Source organism: Oratosquilla oratoria, chromosome 12 (assembly GCF_046742065.1).
Source record: "Oratosquilla oratoria isolate Oo_2021 chromosome 12, ASM4674206v1, whole genome shotgun sequence".
NCBI classification, from domain to species: Eukaryota; Metazoa; Arthropoda; class Malacostraca; order Stomatopoda; family Squillidae; genus Oratosquilla; species Oratosquilla oratoria.
The window spans coordinates 39,108,027-39,129,622 of record NC_134788.1 but is presented as its reverse complement, the minus strand read 5'-3'; the positions used below and the strand labels follow the sequence as shown (position 1 = coordinate 39,129,622).

The window sequence follows — 21,596 nt, the reverse complement described above, 5'->3', positions numbered from 1 at the left end:
AAATCCTCCTTATTTTCGTCGTAAGTGGCTGCAAGGAGTAGGGGCCACATACTTATGACAAGCACTGTGCATAAACCCAGTCATCTTTTAAGAAGCCTACAACATCTTTACTGGTTGTGGCACTTGGTGCAATATTAATGGATTAAAAAAGAAAGGAAAAAAAAATCTCATTCTGGAACCTTTATTTGATATTATCATTATCTCGGTTTAGAAGGTGTCCCTACCTTTTAACATTAATCAATGTAAAGATGAATGCTCAGTGAGCTTTGATTTCATTTGAGCATTTCCCACATTAATGCTTTTCAAATGGATGCTTCCCATATGAGCACTTTATACAAGAACATTATAATAGTACAGATACTTTATCATCAGCAATTATATCCAGTGTACTGGTTAGACAGTGGCTTGTGTCAAAGACCTGATCTGGCAACTGTGTGTTTGTTTACATTGTAGTGAAACAATATGAATGGGTCAGAGCACCCACCATCATAATGACTAGTTTGCCATTATCAGAATATCCACTATATTTATGAAGTTGATATAATGTATTTACCTAGTTGTATTTTATGGGAGGCAAACCATGCTCTTAGTGATCCAGTTTTATCTTTCAGCATCCGGTTTGATCTTGAATTCTTGTATAGTTTTTGCACGGTTTCCTCATTCAATTTGTTCTAGATATCTACCACACTGTGTGGGAAGCTATTCTTTTTCAGATCTCTTCTGTAACTATCCTTTTTAATTTTTTTCATGCCCTCTTGTTTTTCTATTATCCCACTTTAGTAAATCATCTCTATCAAGGACTTACATCCCTTTCGTGATTCTGTAGATGGTTAGTAGATCTCCTCTTTCTCTTCTATGTTCCAGGATTAGTAGTTCAAGTTTATCCAACCTTTGTATGTCAATCTGGAGAGTGTTGATGCCATCTTTTTCATATTGTGAATACACAGTGTCCAGATCAACTCAAACATGAGCTACTTTCCAACCAGTGTACCTGTTGGGCCTTTTCTTCCTATAAGGGCCAGAGTCAAAGCATACACCCACACTTCACGTAGCCCACACTCTTTTGTTGGTCTCACATTTGCCTAGTTGTGCTCCCCTGATGGGAACCGCCTTGTTGTGGTGGTGGGGTGGGGTTGGGGGCTTGCGTGTTCCTATGACCTAGCAAATGAGGCTAGAGGTGGGGTTCAGCCCAGGTCCTCCTTACTTAAGGGAAGAGGCCCACCCATGCTAGCATGTTCACCAGTGAGGGACCAAATGAAATGGTTCCTGGAGCAAGGCTGCCTGTGCGGGCCAACAGTGACACCCACAAGAGGGACCACCTTATAAGGTGCTGGATGGTTACACTTGAAAAATCCTCCGAAGCCAAGTCTCAAAGTCTGCACTAAACACAAGGAAGGCTCCTCCAATCTCCATCTCCTTTACCTAGTCTTTGAACTGTTCATTCTGAAGACCAAGTACTACCATTTGTGTAAAATTTGATATAAATTTGGATTTCATCTCTTTTGTGCACAAAAAAATTGAAATCATTAAATTATAATTTCTACAGTATCAGCCAGAAAATCGTGATATTCAAGACAAAGGGCATTAACATGTTCACTACCAAATGAGAAATCATAATGTGAAATAGGAGAGATCAAACCATGACCATTCTTGTACCTTATCCTCAGGGAACCTGTCCTGTAATTGGGTGTAGCAGTTTTCAATATTTCATCCAACTATTCACTTGCAGCTAGCAGTTTGTTTTTGCTTCCTTTGAATTTGACATGTCGCCTTATTTTGTCTTCCTTTCAATTAAAGTCGAGCAGAGAGTCAAGATGGGCCTTTCCAACAGCTTCCTTTTTCCTTATAATTTCTAATTTCTGAGCTTTGTTTTAATGTTGTGCTTATCTTAGTATTTCTACTTATCCAAAGCTCTTTCAGTAGCCTTTTTTTCATGTCTACTTCTCTCATGCTGTTATCTTTTAATTTTAGGTCTCAGTAGGAAACACTACTAATTTTTTCTTTTCCAAATAGAATTTGATACATAAAAAAAGGATTGTACAAAGAATTTGGAGTTATCAGGCCATCATATTTATTTAATGTGAGGGGGTAAAATTCATTACATGCTTCTCGATTTATTTCACTTGGCTGAACAAGCAATCATGATGAGTAACAACCAAACACAGTACAAACAATCTCTTAAATATATGTGAAATAATGAAATTGTACACTTACATTTCAGGAGTCATCGCCAGATTCTTAAACCCACCTCTTTTATTTTGAATTCATTATGGAATTATACATTTAATCTATTTGATTAAAACATTTCAATTTCATCTTGAACACCTTCCATGTACACATTTTTCCTTTGTGCACTAGTAAAACATGTGTGCACACACAGGCGCACAGCTTAGAGAAAACACTGTTCACTGCACAGATCACATGGGAATGGTTTCTAACCAGTGTGAGCCACCATGTGCCAATTTAGTCCTCTTATGTGAGAATGCAGAATCATACAGGTCACACTCTCCTGTGTGGGTCATCACCTAACATTTGAGGCGATTCTTTTGTAAGAAAGAAGCTGCATTGCATAGGTCATGCTGGATGGGTCTCATATGTTTTGTGAGATAGCCCTTAGTGAGAAAGCAGGACCACACAGGTCACACTGGAAAGGCTCCTCTCTTGTGAGGACCTTCATATGCTGTGGGAGATAACCCTTGTTAAGAAGGCTGATTCCAACAGGTCACACTCTAGGAAGGCTTCTCTCCTGTGTGGGTCCTCATATGCTTTGTGAGATCACCCTTTTTTGAAAAAGCAGAATTGCACATGTCACAATGGAAAGGCTTCTCTCTTGCGTGGTTCCTCATATGCTTTGTGAGATTACCCTTTAGTGAGAAAGACAAATTGCATAGGTCACACTGGTAGGGCTTCTCTCCTGTGTGGGTCCTCATATGCTTTGTGAGATTAGCCTTTTGAGAGAAAGCAGAATCACAAAGATTGCACTGGAAAGGCTTCTCTCCAGTGTGGGTCCTCATATGTCTTGTGAGATAGCCCTTTTGTGAGAAAGCAGAATCACAAAGGTTACACTGGAAAGGCTTCTCTCCTGTGTGGGTACTCATATGTTTTGTGAGATTACATTTAATTGAGAAAGCAGAGTCACAAAGGTCACACTGGAAAGGCTTCTCTCCTGTGTGGGTCCTCATATGCTGTGTAAGATGACCCTTTTCTGTGGAAGCATAATCGCACATTTCACACTGGAAAGGCTTCTCTCCTGTGTGGGTCCTCATATGTCTTGTGAGATGATCCTTATATGAAAAAGCAGAATCGCACAGGTCACACTGGAAAGGCTTCTCTCCTGTGTGGGTCCTAATATGTTTTGTGAGATTACATTTAATTGAGAAAGCAGAATCACAAAAGTCACACTGGAAAGGCTTTTCTCCTGTGTGGGTCCTCATATGTCTTGTGAGATAATCCTTTTTTGAGAAAACAGAATCGCATAGGTAACACTTGAAAGGCTTCTCTCCTGTGTGGGTCCTCATATGCTTTGTGAGATTAGCCTTTTGAGAGAAAGCAGAATCACAAAGATTGCACTGGAAAGGCTTCTCTCCGGTGTGGGTCCTCATATGCTTTGTGAGATGAGCTTTTTGTGAGAAAGCAGAATCACAAAGATTGCACTGAAATGGCTTCTCTCCTGTGTGGGTCCTCATATGCTCTGTGAGATAATCCTTTTGTGAGAAAGCAGAATCACAAAGGTTACACTGGAAAGGCTTCTCTCCTGTGTGGGTCCTCATATGCTTTGTGAGATTACATTTAATTGAGAAAGCAGAGTCACAAAGGTCACACTGGAAAGGCTTCTCTCCTGTGTGGGTCCTCATATGTTTTGTGAGAGAACCCTTTTGTGAGAAGGCAGAATCACAAAGGTTACACTGGAAAGGCTTCTCTCCTGTGTGGGTCCTCATATGTCTTGTAAGTCCATCCCTTTTTGAGAAAACAGAATCACACAGGTCACATTGGAAAGGATTCTCTATAGTTTGGGTCATTACATGATATCTAAGATGACTCATGATATAGCTGTGCCAAAGATGTCACACTGGATCCTTATCATTGCATGGCACACATGGAATCCATGGATATCTCTTCCAAAGAAATGGTGATAAGTACCCTCATCCTGGAAAAAAAAAAAATGTATTTGTAAGGTTGATACCTAAACTCTTTGAAAATTTGTAACACACTGCAATAGGATAGTGGATGTTTCGTATACAGGCCATTTCATACTCAAGTCCCTTTGTACCTAAACACACCCTTTGCACTTGCCACTATCTAACATTCTAATTTTTCATTAGAAATATGCTGAAAATCACCCAAAATCTACATGCATACCCACCCCACAATCACGAGAATTACTCAGATTTTGTTCTAGTTTTTTTTCTCATGTCATAATGTTTAGAAGTGGGGAATGGTCCAGCTGGCCACAGCAGTCATATTTTGATATAACTCCGTGACATTCCATGTTTGGACTCATAATACCTGAATCTAAATATGATCCACTCTAGGAAGATTTATTCAGTTCATGTTACTCATCTGACTCAAATAAGTGATGCAAGTTATATTGTTTGAGATATACTGGTAAGCAGGGTTGCAGAGTCGGAGTCGGAGAGAGTCAGAGGTTTTAGCTGGGAGTCAGAGTCGGAGTCGTATTTCTAAGAGTACTAGGAGTCAGAGTCGGAGTTGGAATTTTTTATCTGACTCCGACTCCTTAAGTCCAAAAGAATTATTTTTTTTAACATGGTTTCCCTGTTTGGTTTTACCAGTTGCACAATTTAGCAGTTTTGGTATGGTTTTGCTTATATTTTTGGAGGTAATAGTGTGTGCAGTGTATATGTACACTAAGTGGTCTCTCCAGATGGAAACAAAAAAACAATCCATCAATAATAAGAAAAAGAAAAATACACAATACTGACAAGCTATCGTTGTCAGTCTGGGTAAAAGTGTCTGTGGTCATGTATTTGTAATTGTTTCCTGTAAGGAGAGTAAAACTGTATATATACTGTATATATCATATTTTGTACTATACTACAATGCTTCTACTTCAACATAAATAAGGATATATACCATGTATAGAAGTTTCCAGAATGTAGTTTGTATTAATGCTTCATTCATTCTATACTATGGTAGTTCTAGCCAGTGAAATGTATTTCTATTCTTAATATTCAATAAATATAATGATTAATTCAAATTCTTGAATAATTTGTCGACTGTCAAGTGACAGAGATGATTTTTATCTTTAAATAATTTAAACTAGCTACTTTACCTTTGTTGACAGTCTAATTAATTCAAATTATGTTAACATCTAGAACTCCATCATGTACATGACAGTGTAGACAATAGTAAATATCCACTACATATGCACTATGCACATACGTCTTCATGTATGTAAGTCAATGGAAGTGTTTTTGTGTGGTTTACTGTTTTGTAGGAGCTATGTCATGCTGGGATAATGCCCTGAGATAAACTTTGACCAGTCTCAGAGGCCAGATAGGAATGACATTAGAGGATATGTGACAGTATTTGGTGATGACTGAAAAGGGGAGGAACAACAGCAGCTATGAACAGTGTGCACAGGGGAAGGTTGTCTCTCTTTCCTGAACTGATTCCTGGGTTTTATGATAACATGGTGAAATTAATTTTGCAGTAAGTACTAGGTAGGGCACCCTCCATTAACCTTTCCTCATCATGATTTGTTTATCATAGTACTGCCCCATGAGCTCGAGGTTGGCTGATAGTAGTGTCTTGACCTCTTGGAAGGTGGTGGCCTGTGTGGCTATGCATAAGTCATCCGCATAGATGAATCTGCGGATGTTGGGGAAGGAGGGTTGGTCATTTGTATAGATGTTAAAGAGCAGAGGTACCAGGACTGATCCCTGAGGTAGACCATTCTTTTGTGTCCGCCATCTGCTTTTGATGCCATATATTTTGACATAGAATCTGCGGTTTTCCAGAAGGCTTCTTATAACATTAACTATGGTCTTGTTCTGAAGCATGTTGGCAAGTTTCAACAACAGGCCTTTGTGGTTCACACTGTCGTATGCTGCTGTTAGGTCTACAAACACTGTCCCAGTAATTTGCCACAGTTCTAACCCATCTTCTATGAACTGAGTTAGGTTAAGGGCCTGTCCACAACATGAATGACCTGGCCTGAACCCAGCTTGGTCAGGAGTGAGAAAGCTATCGACAGCAGTGGATATTCTATTTCATACGAGTCTCTTGTATAGTTTGTAGGTTGTACACAGTAGTGATATGGGTCTATAGCTTTTGGGGTGATTAGGGTCCTTATTTGGTTTTAAGAGAGCCACAACTCTGGTTCTTGTCCACTTCTTAGGTATTTTCTGCATTCTCAGGCATGAGTTGAAATAGGACAGAAGCCACTGATGTGCAATAGGTCCAAGGTTTTTAATGAATTCATTTGGTATTCTGTCTACGCCTGCAGCTTTGTTGGACTTGAGTTGCTTTATTTCTTCTATAAGTTCTTCTAAGGTGAAAGGCTGGAAGATGTCATTTCCATTAGATAAAGCTGCCTCTGTCTCTTCTTTTGCCGCCGTTCTTTGTTGTTTGGTCGGCCGTTTACAATTAGCTGGTGAGCAACCTGATTGGAGGTTACCGCCGCCAATCTCTGTGATGGTCTATTTTCAGTATTTAGTTTGTGGATAGTTGTCCATGCTTTTTTACTATTGTGGGTAATATCCATGTTTTCAATGGTTTCGTGCCATTTTTGCTGTTTTTCTTGGCTCATTAGAGATATAACTGTTTCTCCCAATGCAATGGTCTCTTGGCTAAAAGGGTCTTCTTTGTACAGGGAGGTATATTCTTTGTCTCTCAACCCAAACCCATCCAAAACCCAAGTGTGTGCATTTCACCTCAAAATTAGAGAAGCTAATCGAAAGCTTAAAGTCCAATGGTGTGGAAAGGAGCTAGAACACCACCACTATCCAGCATACCTAGGGGTAACCCTGGACAGGACCCTCTTGTTTGCCACCCACATCCAAAAACTCAAAGGGAAAGTAAGCTCCTGTAACTCCCAGCTCAAAAAACTACTGGGAACAAAGTGGGCGTAAATGCACACACACTCAGAACATCTGCCTTAGCACTGTGCTATGCACCAGCAGAATATTGCGCTCCAGTGTGGAGTAGATCAGCCCACACAAAGAAAATAGATCCAGTACTGAACGAAACCTGCAGAATCATCACAGGAACACTTCGCCCCACGCCCATCAACATCCTGTACAGAATCACAGGCATAGCATCCCCAGATATTCGACGACGCGCTTTAGCAAAAGTCGAAAAGGGTAAACAAACCTCAGACACCCACTCGGGCACCCACTACACTCACATGTGCCTCCCCCAAGTAGACTCAAGTCGCGAAAGAGCTTTGCCACCGTGGAGGAGATACCACCTGGTATGTTGCCCCACAATTACAGAATAAAACAGTTGAAGGAGTCTGACAGCACAACTCTCCCTAACAGTACAGTGCAAGGACCCAGTGAAGAGTTCTCAAATGGGGCACTGCTACCAAGACGTGAATGGTCCACACTAAATAGAACAAGATCCAGAGTCGCCAGAACTGGTGACAATCTGGTTAGATGGGGCCTCAAAACCGACCCATCCTGTGAGTCCGGAGAAACTGAACAGAACATTGACCATATCCTAAGCTCGTGCCCACTTTCAACCAATTTCGACAACATTGACCCAGTCAAAATTAACCAAAGAACACTTGAATGGCTGTCTGTCTGGCGTGATAAGCTATGATGATCATTATTTGTCACATTTTTTTCCTAATATTGTAATAGAAGGTTTATGAGAATAGACAAATGAAATAACAGATGATTTTCTTTTTTTTTTGGGGGGGGAGGGGGGGCACAAAGGAAAAAGAAAATATATAGCTTGATGTGGCAACTCTGCCATGACAGATTTGAAAGTGTTCATAAGCTGGTAGATAATCATGAGCATAAATAATACCATTATATATTTAATATATGTTTATACGAATATACATGCTTGTGTGCATATATATATATATATATATAAAGCCGGGTGAGTATATTTATCATACAAGTGAATGTTTCACGAAAAAAATAATATACATGAAAAATATTTATAAATTACTTGCTGAATAGCTTGGGAGGCTGGTATATGGATCTGCAGAATAGATTTCCACACAGGGGTCAAGGAGTTAAGGAGTCGGGAGTCAGAGTCGGGTGTCGGAGTCAGAGTTGGCATCCTAGGAATTATAGGAGTTGGAGTCAGAGTTGGACCTTATACCATCCAACTCCGCAACTCTGCTGGTAAGTGGTGTACTTGTGTTATTATTTAAGCAAAAAATAATAAATAGATAAGATCTAATAAAGTGGTAGCTTATGTCATAAGCTACCTCGAATGTTCAGGTTATTAAACCTAAGTCACTGTAGTCACTGTAGTTGTTGAACAGGGCCTACACATCTTGAGTACCATAATTGTTGAACAAGACCCACATATATTTTCTTACTGTGTTTATTACAATTTAATGACTATTGGAGAAGAACCACATATATATTTTTTCACTACTTTTGATACAATTTTTAATCTATGATCCACATATATTTTCATGCTACATTTGATACAAGTTAATATGTATTGAATACAAACCAACATACAATTTGCTACAATTTAATCAGAGAAAACTATATTCTTCCATTACCCAACTTGGACACCACTATTAAACATCACAAAGGAGAAGAATGGAATAAAATATGGTTTAATGAAGAGCAGCTTCCATTACAGATCATATATACACATATAATTGACTTGGGTGGTGGCAGTGATACCTTTTAGGTCATTAGGCTTAATATCATAATTCCCAAGTCACCCCTATATAGGTATATTTGATTTTTCTCATTGAAGGTGCTCTTGGTTAAACACTATTCTGTAGAGGCGTCATAGACATCTTGCCCTTCCATTCATCAATTGAAAGATGATAATACTTATCAATTACAACCTTGTATTTATTGGATGACAATCAATCAAACGCCAACGGCACCACGTTTTTGGTGGTAGCGGTGGGATTTACGCCATTAACCAACCTCAAGTCCACCTATCTGTGTGTCGACTGAGACAAAACTTGTGCATCCTGTGGATTATCAGTAATGTCATCAGAGAGGGAATAGGTCCTAGGCAGTTCACAAATAAAACTATAGAAATAGCACATGAGACTGTAGGGGGAATAATGTGTTAAGGTGTATAGTTTTGTTAGAACTACACAATTAAAGGTAATTAAGCAAAACTGGAAAATCAAATTGAGTGGAGCTATAACCTGGGAGGAGAAGAGGCAGGTTTTACAAGCAAACAGAAGGCAGTTGGAGAAATAGAGACACCAACTGCATTTAAACGACTCTCAAGGATAAACAGAGGGAGAGCTCTACATGACAGGAGTTAGACAGTTACTTAGAAGGAGGTACATCTACAGTAGGTTCGTTAGATTCTTCCCATTAAGAACAAAACACCACCAACACATACTACACTCCCTAACCCAGTTCTTTGCAGACTATGACATCCCAGAGGGCATCTTGTCAGACAACGGAGCAGAATTCACCAACACAACCTTCAAGAAGATGTGTGAAGAGCAGCAAATAACCCTACTCTACACCACCCCATACCACCCACAACCAAACGGTGTGGTAGAACAGATGCATCGAACATTGAAGAGCATCCTGGGAATACAAAAACTGGTGGAAGAACCCATGGAGGTATCCACAGTAAGTTGGTGTACCCAAGGGTCACCTGTGATTTGCACACCTACAGTGTGCTGAGTGGAGAGTACCTCACCAATCAACCAAAAGGGTGGTCACTCTCAGATGACAGGATGGAGTTATTGCAGGATATTTGGATCAATTCAGATAGAATCCTTCATGTGGTGTTGCAGATTTTTTCTTCCAGGAGGGCGTAGGGCCATGTAAGGCCAGGTATTTTTAAAGGAATATTATTTTCATTTAATTGCGTTTCTTCTAGAGAGCGCTGTAAGTGAGTGTGATGTAGCTCGATCCATCTGTGATGTCACTAAGATGCATTCGGACAGAGACAAACTAGGGCCATTAATGTTAAGAGAATGAGAAGAATTCCCAACCCCCAGTTCAGGATTCCTCTAAAGTTTAGAGGGATAGTTTAGGGAGAGATTGTGATGACTAGGGGTTGACTTGAGAAGAGAGATGGGGTTTCACGATATAACACAAAGGGGGAGTTGGTAGATTTACACAGGGATGCGAACGCATACGCCAATCTCTGATTTTTGTGTGTAGCTAGATTAGTCTCACAACGCAACTATTCTCATTAACATGTATGTCAGTGCATTCTGTAAAATTGATGGAAATACATGATCATAACTGAAATAAATGGACATACATTGAAAATATAATAGGCAGATATTATCCTTCAATATCTAGTGAGTCTCCCACCCCAACTATTCCCCTTAACAGGGGTTGAGGGAGTGCAAACAAAAACACTTTGTTGCTTAGGGTAGGTGATCATCAGAGGGATCACATATCAATTGGGTGAAGTTGTCGTGTAATTATCAAGTGAAATTTTGTCCGAAATTGTTCTCTACTAAGGACATAGATGTAAGGTTAGGATTTGATGGTAGACGAATCAGACACTTAGATAGTGGACCTAGGAGTAATAGCAAAGACATGTCACCAGACAAGTATGTAAACAAAATAGTTGGAAAAACCTACAATTTACTATGTACATGCATATACCAAAGGCTTTTTCCCCCTTACAAGGGAGGTAGCCAAAAAACATACACATAAAAACCACTCCCACCCATTCCATCTCTATCACACTCCACTCTCCTTCACCTTCTTCTCTCCCTCTTATCTTGGCACCTCCTACATGACAGGTCATCCCTGCATCTTGTCCACTACCCTTGATCAGAAAGCAGTGTTGCAAGACATAGCACATCCACAGCAAGGCCGCTTCATAAATTTGTCGACCCCCCCTCTCCGTCCCCTCATGCAGAAAAGGAGAAGACGGGAAGAAATCCCTTCGGGCTGCATCAATTTTTTTTTCATACATACTTCCTCTCCCCCCATCCCCCACCCACTCCCCCTCATGCATCATAGCATCATCTATACACAACCCCTCTCCATTCACCCCTATCCTCTGTCCTCTTCCGTCCTTCCTCCACAGACATTCTTCTCTTTTGTAATGCCCCTTTCACCCCATCCATCCATCTCATCCTAGGACACCCTCTCATATTCACTCCTTCCATACTTCTTTTACTAATCTTTCTTCATTTATTCTTTCCATGTGTCCAAACCACCCTAATATCCTTTCATCAACCCTATCTCCCAGTTCCCTTTCCACCCCTTTATTCCTCCTCACCTCCTCATTTCTTACTCTATCTAGCCTAGTAACCCTTATCATACTTCTCAGATATTTCATCTCAAACACATTCAAACTCCTCTCTTCCTCTCTCATGTTCCATGTTTCTGCCCCGTACAATTCTGTTGGTACAATCACTCCTTCATAAAACCTCCTCTTAGCATCCATTCCCAGATGTCTATTTCTCATTACACTTTTCAATCCACCAAGGCATTTAGCCGCTTCTCTCAATCTACATTCTACCTCCACCCCCACTCCTCCCTTTCCTGCTACATTCGCACCCAAATACCTAAAACTATACACTTCCTCCAGTCTTTCACCCTTAATGCTCACCTCCAGCCTGCTGTCACTCTCTCCCCTTGTACATCTCATCACCTTACTTTTACCCACATTTATCTTCAGCTTCCTTCTGTCACACACCTTCTCAAACTCTGTCACTAACTTCCTCAATCCCTCCTCTGATCCTGCTACAAGTGCAGTGTCGTCAGCAAACAACTGGCTCACCTCCCACTTTTCTCCATTTTCTTCAATCATCTCCAACCCCTGACCCACTACCCTTGCATTCACCTCTTGCACCACCCCATCCATGTAAAAATTGAACAGCCAGGGTGACATAACACATCCCTGACGAAGTCCTACCTTTACCTCAAACCATTCACTCTCTCCATTTCTAATCCTAACTCAAGCTCTACTACTCTCGTAAACACTCTTGACTGCTCTTAACAGCTTTCCTTCTATCCCATATATCTGCAGTGCCTCCCACAGTGCCTTTCTATCTACCCTGTCATAAGCCTTTTCCAGATCCATAAAAGCCAAAAAAACATCCTTACCTTTTCCTATAGCTTTCTCACATATCTGTCTTACACAAAGATCTGATCTACACAACCCCTACCTGTCCTAAACCCACACTGTTCCTCACCAATCACTCCCTCTGTTCCTCTCCCAATCCTCTCAATCAAGACCCTCCCATACGCCTTCCCAACTACACTCAACAAGCTGATCCCTCTGAAACTACTACACTCACACTTGTCCCCCTTTCCCTTGTAAAGCGGAACTATACAGGCACTCCTCCAGTCCTCCGGCACTCTACCCTCTCTCAAACAAACATTAAACAGCCTCACCAGCCAGTCCACCATCACTGAACCTCCTTTTTTCAGACATTCTGCATGGCATCCATCCAGACCAGGTGCCTTACCTGCTCTCATCATCTTAACAGCTGCTTTCACCTCATCCTTCCCTATTTCTCCTCCATTTTCCTCACTCATCACTCATTTTCTTGGCACTTCCCACTGCAATTACTTTTCCCTCCCTATCCTCCTTCACATTTAGCAACTCACTAAAATACTCTGCCCACCTTCCTCTCACTGCCTTCTCTTCCATTACCATCTCTCCATCAGCACCTTTTACCTTTTCCTCTCTACTTGATTCGCCTTCTTTTTCTCTTTTAATTTCCTTCCAAAACATCATTTTATTGCTTTCAAAATTTTCTGTCATACTCTTACCCCATTTCACATCTGCTCTCCTCTTTGCTTCCTTTATCTTATGCTTAACTTCCTTTCTCTTTACTTTGTACCTCTCATACGATTCCCTCGTCCTAATTTGCAGCCAATCTATGAATGCCTGCTTCTTTTCTTCGACATTTCTTTGCTTCCTCATCCCACCACTCACTACCCTTCCTTCCAATAAAAAAAAATCTCTACGCTATTACAAATAGCCATATAAAGATCATTTATCTTGATAATTTTCTTGTAATTAACTTATAAGTAAACACCATGTATTTACAAATTCTCAATTCATACAAGTATTGAACAAGCTGGCAATTTTTGCAACATGTTTCCACTTGTACAGAATCAGCACAGATAGTTGTAGTTTAGATCTACATGTTAGTACACGTTCAGCAAGAAGTGTGTGGTTGATATGGTTTTCTAATGAACCTCAAAGAATATCAAGAATTAAAATATAGTCTATAACTGTATTCTAAATGTGTCATCTTATTGTATATTTTTTATTTACAGATTTATAGAAACTACCGGTACTCATAGTGATATCTAAATCTTGACTATTAGGCCTTTTCAGTAAAACAGAATGGTTCAGCGCTTGAAATACTGCCAAGACAATACTAAAACACATAAGAAGCACATAACAATAATCCTTAGAAAAGTGACTGATGTGCTTATTGAAAAGTTTATGGAAGTTTGAAAAAAAATACTCACTGTTATGTGTGAACTGTTGAACATTAATAATGAATAACCCTACAATACTAAGAACTATTGAAAACAATGAGACTGAGCAACATATATTTCAATCATCTTCAAGCAGTGATTTGAGAGACATATCTTCATATCGAGATATGTACAGTGAATACTCAGTTGAAGAAAATTCTTCAACTTCAATTGAATCAGTTCTAGCACTTCTGGGCCAAACACCAGTCAAAAAAAAGTAATAAAATAATTATTTAGGTTTGTTTGATCCATATTGGAAGACAAATCACGAGCAAGAGGAGATTGTTGGAGAACTGTAGTTACAGTTAATTTTGTGTAGTTATAAGCTGCATCCCCTCTGTTTTCACCAACCAGTGGGAAAAATGTAAGGAACTCAGTGTCCTGAGATACAGGTAAAACAGACTGCAGCCCTGAGAAGGCCTGGAAAGAAAGAACAAAATTGCATGCACTGAGTAGTTCTGGGGATTTTTTTTTTTTTTTTTAAATTTAAGGTGAGAACCATTTTGCCAAGTTTTATATAACTTCCCATGTTTCTGGTGATCCCAATGTAATGTAGATACATCAGGAATGATCCCATTCAACATGGTTGCAATTTACAGTTTTCTAACAGTTGGGGCAGGCCCTATGTATGTTGCAGCAATGGTTGTCATGCCCTCATACATATTTTGCAGGTTATCATATAATAGAGGGCATGGTCTAAGATAGAATATGTAAACTTGTTTTATTTTAGAACTTTTTTTGATTAATGCTTCCCCAGAAAAAGGACACTCATATAATCAAATTAAATTGCCCATTGACAGGTACAAAAAATTAACAAACTTGTACTCATTGACAAAGACCTAATCTAACAACAATGAAGATTTGTTACCTGATATTTTGAAAATATTTTTACTTTTGTAATGGCCTCTTACATATGAAACACAGGATATTATCAGCATCAGTAGATCTTTCTCACTAATGGTTGTCTTCCAATATGGCGGCATATCTATTTATCATTAAATCACTCCCAGCAGTCAATAGGTCACATGACCAGCACCCACTATCTAAGACTGCATATGGGAAGGTATAATGGTAAATTTTTAGAAATACACACCTCAAAAATATAGCAATAGAAAATTAAATACCAAGTTTGCCTAATATACGGTAATACATCAACATAATATATTTTTCTTGGTGGAAATCAATAACAGAAAGTTGCCAAAAGCAATACACTAATGATAGATGAGGAAGTCAAAGAAATTGAAATATGTTAGCATGGTCTAACCTAACAAGCATTTAATAATGTGGTACCTGTAATGCTAGAGGTCGTCAGTGTCATCATTGTTAGGGATGTTGACAGCAAGTTTTGGCATCCAACATAATGCAGGGTGTAGAGGAGCTTCATAGCTTCAAGAAAAGCATGAAACTCACCTCCATAGAGCTGTTTCAAATATATGATGTCATTTGGAGTGGGAGAACACCCAGTACATGTAATAGTCATCAACATCGTCAAACTGACATTGATAGGACTGGACAGATGATAACATGGCATCTTGAGCCTATTGTTGCATCTCTGGTATTGTATTTGCTTTTAGCAAGGTTTTTTGTTATTAATTTCCATCAAGAAAAACATATATTACATTGATGTATTATAACTTATAAAATTTATATTTTTCTATTACCGAGATATGCACTTCTAAAAATAAACTGGTATAATCACACATATGACTTGTAATAAATTTGATGTGGATTTGTGGAGTGAATATTAGGATTTTACTTCCCAAGAACAATAAGTGCACACTGGATTCAGAATGAACTTCATGAATTCTTCTTTTGGACTGAGGAAGACAAGATGGAGACCCACCTAATGAGAATGTAAGAAAAATGTAAACAAACAGGATACACATGTTAAATATAAAGATGCTTGCCAATCTCCATTTATATTTCAAACTGCTACTGATTTAAATATTAATTCCTGGTACTTATACATACAGCTCAAAATACTCAGAATGATACAGTTATGAATTGCAGCCATGAGGTCAGTGAAACTTTATAATATACAAAGATGTTTGCCAGTTTCAATTTTCTAAAAATTGCTACCAACATTACTATTAATTTACATAATAATCAATGATATGAACTAGCCAATGATAAAGATAAGAACTGCCGCCGTGAGACCTGGATACATATAAATAAAGATGTTTGCCCATCCTTTTTTCAGTAGCCACCGACGTTAACATTAGTTTGCCGTGCTTATATATGGAGTATTATATACTCATAATGATAAGAGCTAGCCGATTATACAGGTAACTGCAGGTGCGAGACTGACAAACATTCTGATAATTGCCCACAAATTTACCTCTGCTCTGAATACCAAATGCACTCCCAATCGGGAATTGAAATATAGCAACGGCCAGCACACTACGCATGTTCTAAGCTACCTTATCATTAAATCATTGCACTTACGAATTCAAGAAGTAAGCACACTTGTTTGGCCCGTACAAAGCACAGCCACGAAAACAAGATCTTTTTATGAAGGAGTGCAATGCAGTTCTCATCGAGCTATGAAGTCACATGTAAGCAAACGTTACATTAGGGCGAAGATGTAGGTTTTCTATATGTATTTCATATGTTTTCCTATTTCTGCTTTCTACTCTAGGTTTCATATTTTATATTTTCATACCTTATACTTTATGATTTTTTTTTATATTTTATATATACTAAGCGTCGTTTAATTGGCGCTGCTTTTGTTCGCTTTGGACAGGCTGGTGAAAGCGTCTATATTTTATTCGCTAGCTATTAAAATAATGAATTCACAGCATCTGTTTGACGCTGTGATAAAGGTAAACATGTGTGACACACTGCCTATTACTTCACATTTTCTTTTGTCTCCTTTCCGTCCCTGTAGCTATTGCTTTTCTATCGCTCTATGGAACTGCTGGAAGTCTTAAGGCCTCTAGTAACTACTTCTTGATATTTTCCCTTCCCCTTCTCTCCAGCAACTGTTGTGCGAATTTAGCACTAATCAAGTACAGTGCCTTATCGAGTTTAAGTATCTCCTCTTTACTCCTATTTACAGCAACTGCTGTGCGAATTTAGCACTAATTAAGTACAGTGCCTTATCGAGTTTAAGTATCTCCTATTTACCCCCTGTCTTCCAAGATGTGTACGTATGCTCTTGATCGAAGTCATCACAGATATTATAATGTCAAGATTGAAATGTCTCAACTTCTCAGTTTTACTAGTTCACCATATTACATTTGTATCCTTGTACTTTATGATTAGGATTGGTATAGTTTCCCTATGTATTACTATTTGATTTTGTTAGATCAAGATATAACACACCTTAGATCAAGATATAACGAAATGGCAAAGCTGGTTAATAAGAATACACGTACAGCGAAACGTAATTATGAAATTAAGGTTGCCAGTCAAGCAAGATCCAACCCAAAGGGTTTCTTTCATCTTTATAGAAAAAAGTAAATAAACAAAAAGAAAGAATAGGACCAATTAAAAACGATGAAAATGTCATGATAGAATCGAAGGAAAAATGAGTGGGGAGTTTACCAAATATATTCTCTCTGTGTTTACTAATGAGAGGTTAGATAAAGTACCTGACTGCGATCCGATTTTCAGTGGGGATGAAGAAAGTAGTCTAATATCAGCATTAGTAAAACTGAAGTAGTCAAGCAGATTGAAAGACTCAAAGCTACAAAATCCCCGGGTCCAGACGAATTTTTTCCGAGAATGCTTAAGGAGTGTAAACAGCGGCGGTGTTAAGGGGAGACTTGGGGGGGCTTTAGCCTCCCCCAAAAAAGTGGTCAGCCCCCCCATTAGCCCCCCGCCCCCAGCTGAAATGAGCAAATTGAACATTTAAAAAACTCATTAAAATAATTTTATCAAGTGGAATTTTTAATGACCAGGGCTAAAAATTTGTCAGCCATCAGCGCTATCCCTACCATGAACCCCATCCCCATCTGAAATGAGTACAATATATGTGTATTATTGCGGCGTTATGCAAGTTCAACTGCTCTCATTATATATGGCCCACGCTTCAAATCATCTGTGACCCGTTGTAGAAATGTCACACATTACAGGTAGCCTATCTGTAATGTGTGACATATATATGCATAGCCTATCTCTAATGTGTGACATATATATGCATAGCCTATCTGTAATGTGTGACATATATATGCATAGCCTATCTGAGACAGACTATGCAACGAATCAGGGCGTGGCCAGGCGACAATAGTATTCCCAAAGTATATAGACCAGGGGTTCTCAAAGTGATCGATCGGAACATCCAAGGGGTCAATGAATATCCAGGGGATCGATGAATAATCAGGGGGTCGGTGAATGTTTACTGCTGTAGCAGAAGAGACTATCTAAAAATAATTTGAAACTACAAAATTACAGTGTATTAATGATTATGCTAATAAACATTTTTAGCTAATACCAATCATTGCTTTAATACCGATAATATAAAAATACTTTATAATAGGTTACAATACATTATTGTAAGCTATTGTTAGCGAAACCGGTCTGGAATAAACTCGATATTCAGATAAAGACCCGTGTTTCCCCCTCCACCTTTCCCATAATAGTCTGTACACACCCACCCACCCACACACACACACACACACACACACACACACACACACACACACACACACACACACACACACACACACATATATATATATATATATATATATATATATAAATTGTCATGGGTTGCTTGCTGGGTTTGGCCTGAGTTAACGTAATGAGTGGAACTTTACTCGAATCTAGGGGTAAGTCGAGTTCCAGTTGAGAAGCAAACCCACAACAATAACGTGGAATCGTATAGGTAGAATACGTTCCGAGGAAAAGCTCTATTTGAGACTGAATGTAAGTAGGAATTATAAAGATTATGGCTGAGGTAAGATAGACGTCTGCACGAAACTTAACTAACTATATTTACACATAAAGAAAAAAATAAAGTTTTACTGATTTAACAATTACGAACATACACTCACAGTATTCTGAGGAATAACATGAATACACTTTCCTAATAAAGAAAACATATAATTCACAAATCACTAAGTCTTAAACATATGTAAATCACAAAATAATGATTGACCCTATACAAGTCCAAAATATGTTTTGTACTACAAAAAATACTTGCGAACAAAACAGCAATGCACCAATATACAGCGTCGAAGAGGTGAGACCCAGGGTGGTGTGAAAGTGTGTGAGGGGTGGACAACCGGGGAGACTCTTTTTATACTCGAGGTAGGTGGATTATAGTACTATAATTTTCGCGTCAGCGGCAATCCGAAAGGAGTAGTCCAAGGTCCGCTATGGGGTCAAAGGGGCCGGCCTAGGGTCCTTGGTGGGGCCCAGGGGCACCGCCCTGACGGGAGCTCTGCTAGGATTTTTTGTTGGGGGCTGAGGAGGGACTCGACATGTTGACGAGGGGTGTCGCAGAAAATAAACTCAGATGATAATCATTCACGAATATCTGAACATAGGAGGCATACCATGCTGTTTTGATCCCGGTAAAAAAGTTGATTTTCTAACCTCACTTATCTATTGTTCGAGTGAGGTATATCGAGTTTCCAAACCCACTGCTGGAGGTCTATTATCATCACATCACCGAGCTGCTATTCCACTTAGGTTGCAAAAAATAACACGGTACTTTGGGCAGGATTGTAATCAAAACCCCCTCTACATGCTCTGCATGCTGTGACTAGGGTTTCTTGAGCTGGATTAAATGTCTATGAGTGGGGGTATTATTGTCTGTCAATCATCAAATTGTGTAATTGAGTAAGGAAGGAAATCAAGTGTATATTTTTTACCGTGACCAATTCATCATGCAGTACATGCCATAGGAAATTCAGGGCCAATGTGGAAACTCAAAAGCTTCTTATATAGTATTGTGGGCCCTGACATCTAATCACCCTTTTAACCCATGTAGCATATACGTCTGTGTAAATTGCTTCATGAAACATTACTTGAAGTAGGCCATATTTCTTCAATTGTCGAATAAACAAAAATTGAAATAAATACAATAACGAAAAGGTTTTACATTTTGTAAAACATTTATATGAATGAAAATGAAATTCATATATAGCTGAACAAAAACTTTTGAAACATAAACACCTCCCTAGAAACTATTTACATATTTCGACAACAGAAATGTAACCATCTTGCTAAACTTAATTGCAAGTTGTTCCTTAAGAACAGTTCTAAAAACAGATAGAAATACATGTTTTCTTCATTCAGTGTCCTTCATATGAAAAAGCCAGTAAATCCTTGATGTTTTGACATTTCATGGATTTCAACCATAAACAGATAAAGTTAAAAAAAAAGAAGAGAAGCTCACAATGATATATCTCAGGAAATACATCGTTCCACCTACTTTAAAATGATACGCCTATTCCTATGGTTGGCAGCAAATGCATCGATAATCTAACATCTGTCTAACATCTTTGCTCTTTGGGAATTGATGTTTAATACTCCAAGATTACTGGTACGTTTGTCACCGCTACTGTTACACAAGCAGGTTTTCAGTTGCTTTAGGCACGACAATCTTCTTTCACATGATGCCGAGTTTAGGGAGCGCTGGGCACAAAAAATCGAAAAATTCTGGAAAATTGACGAATTTTAGGTAAACACTTCAAAAGTTTCTCTATGATGGTGGTAACACTTCGACCAAATATTACAGCTCAATTCCGTTTCTTTTCTTATATATATAAAATAAAATAGATAAATTTTTGCCGACCTCTGGCAACCCCATTGCATGAAAAAACATTCTGTATATTGAAATAAAGTCAAAATTTCAATAGCCAGTTTTGTTTTGTTTACTGCAATTAATATCTATGGAGATATCTGGCAATTTGTATGGAGGTATCTGGCAATTTGACCAACCGTACGATCGCAAACAGTGATCTTCGACAAATAGCTTCATCACTTTAGCAAGAAGACTTCAATTCACGCACGCGATCGTATCATCTTATTTCATTCTACCAACAGGTAAGCATTTCAAAAGATTCTCTATGATGGTGGTAACACATTGACAAAATATTACAGCTCAATTCAGTTTCTTTTCTTATATGTAAAATGAAATAGATAAATTATTGGCGACATCTGGCAAGCTAGAGTTGCCTCTAAATGCCTATCCTAACAAGTATGTTTTTGTTATTTAGGTAGCCTATTTCTGTTTCTTTTTGTCCCATTTTATTCATTCTTTCGAATTTGTGAAGAGAAATAGTTATTCTTTAATTTGGTAAGAAAAGAAATAAAGGAAACTGTAATTCAATGTTAGTGCATTCCCTTTAAACTTTAAATGGCTCTCCTGTAAAGTTAACTTTTTTGTTGTTTAGATAGATATATCTCTGTTTCTATTTGTCCGATTTTATTCAATCTTTCAAATTTATGAAGAGAAATAGTCATTCTTTAATTTCCATAGAAAAAATAATAGAAACTGTAACTTACTTTTTTTTTTTTCATTTATCCTAGCAGATTTTCACTAAAGTTTTGAGTACTTAAATTAAGAAAGAGAGAGAGAGAGAGAGAGTGAGAGGAAATGTGCTTTATGGAAGTTGTTCCCAAGACTCTAATCTTGCATTCCCTACATAGTAGGCTGATTACCTATGCCTATGGATACTTCCATGATCACAGATACTATCATAAATAATAATAATAATAATAATTACACGTAACATATCCATATTACTAAAACAATTTAGTATGCAATAATTCTCTATTGTAAAGGGTAAATATACATAAGTTCACCAGAGAAATTGAACAACTTTTATGACATGCTCACCTATAAGCACCTCGAGCGCTCCCTTAATGTTTGTATAGGAGAGGGTAGAGTGTCAGACGACTGGAGGAGTGCCTGTATTGTTCCGCTTTACAAAAGAAAGGGGGACAAGTGTGAGTGTAGTAGTTACACAGGGATCAGCTTGTTGAGTGTAGTTGGGAAGGCTTATGGGGGAATCTTGATTGAGAGGATTAGGAGAG

General features: G+C 38.6%; 1 protein-coding gene across 7 annotated transcripts; it reads right to left on the bottom strand.

Annotated features, from left to right (window-relative positions):
* Positions 1-178: 178 nt before the first annotated feature.
* Positions 179-16,144, bottom strand: LOC143031466 (uncharacterized). Of its 7 annotated transcripts, none has more exons than XM_076195320.1 (3): positions 16,053-16,128; positions 13,959-14,027; positions 179-4,147 (listed from the first exon to the last, which is right to left on the bottom strand). In XM_076195320.1, the coding sequence occupies exon 3, from the start codon at positions 4,041-4,043 to the stop codon at positions 2,730-2,732; it is 1,314 nt and encodes a 437-aa protein (XP_076051435.1). In that variant the 5' UTR covers positions 4,044-4,147; positions 13,959-14,027; positions 16,053-16,128; the 3' UTR covers positions 179-2,729. The 7 variants fall into 7 exon arrangements, with proteins under 7 accessions (XP_076051435.1, XP_076051431.1, XP_076051428.1 ...); XM_076195316.1 differs by having other exon boundaries at positions 13,911-14,027; positions 16,053-16,122; XM_076195313.1 differs by lacking the exon at positions 16,053-16,128 and adding an exon at positions 14,476-15,616 and having other exon boundaries at positions 13,911-14,027.
* Positions 16,145-21,596: the final 5,452 nt, after the last annotated feature.

Excerpts from the sequence above, each read along its gene's own strand:
- LOC143031466 (XM_076195319.1), bottom strand. The coding sequence starts at position 4,043 with ATGAGTCATCTTAGATATCATGTAATGACCCAAACTATAGAGAATCCT.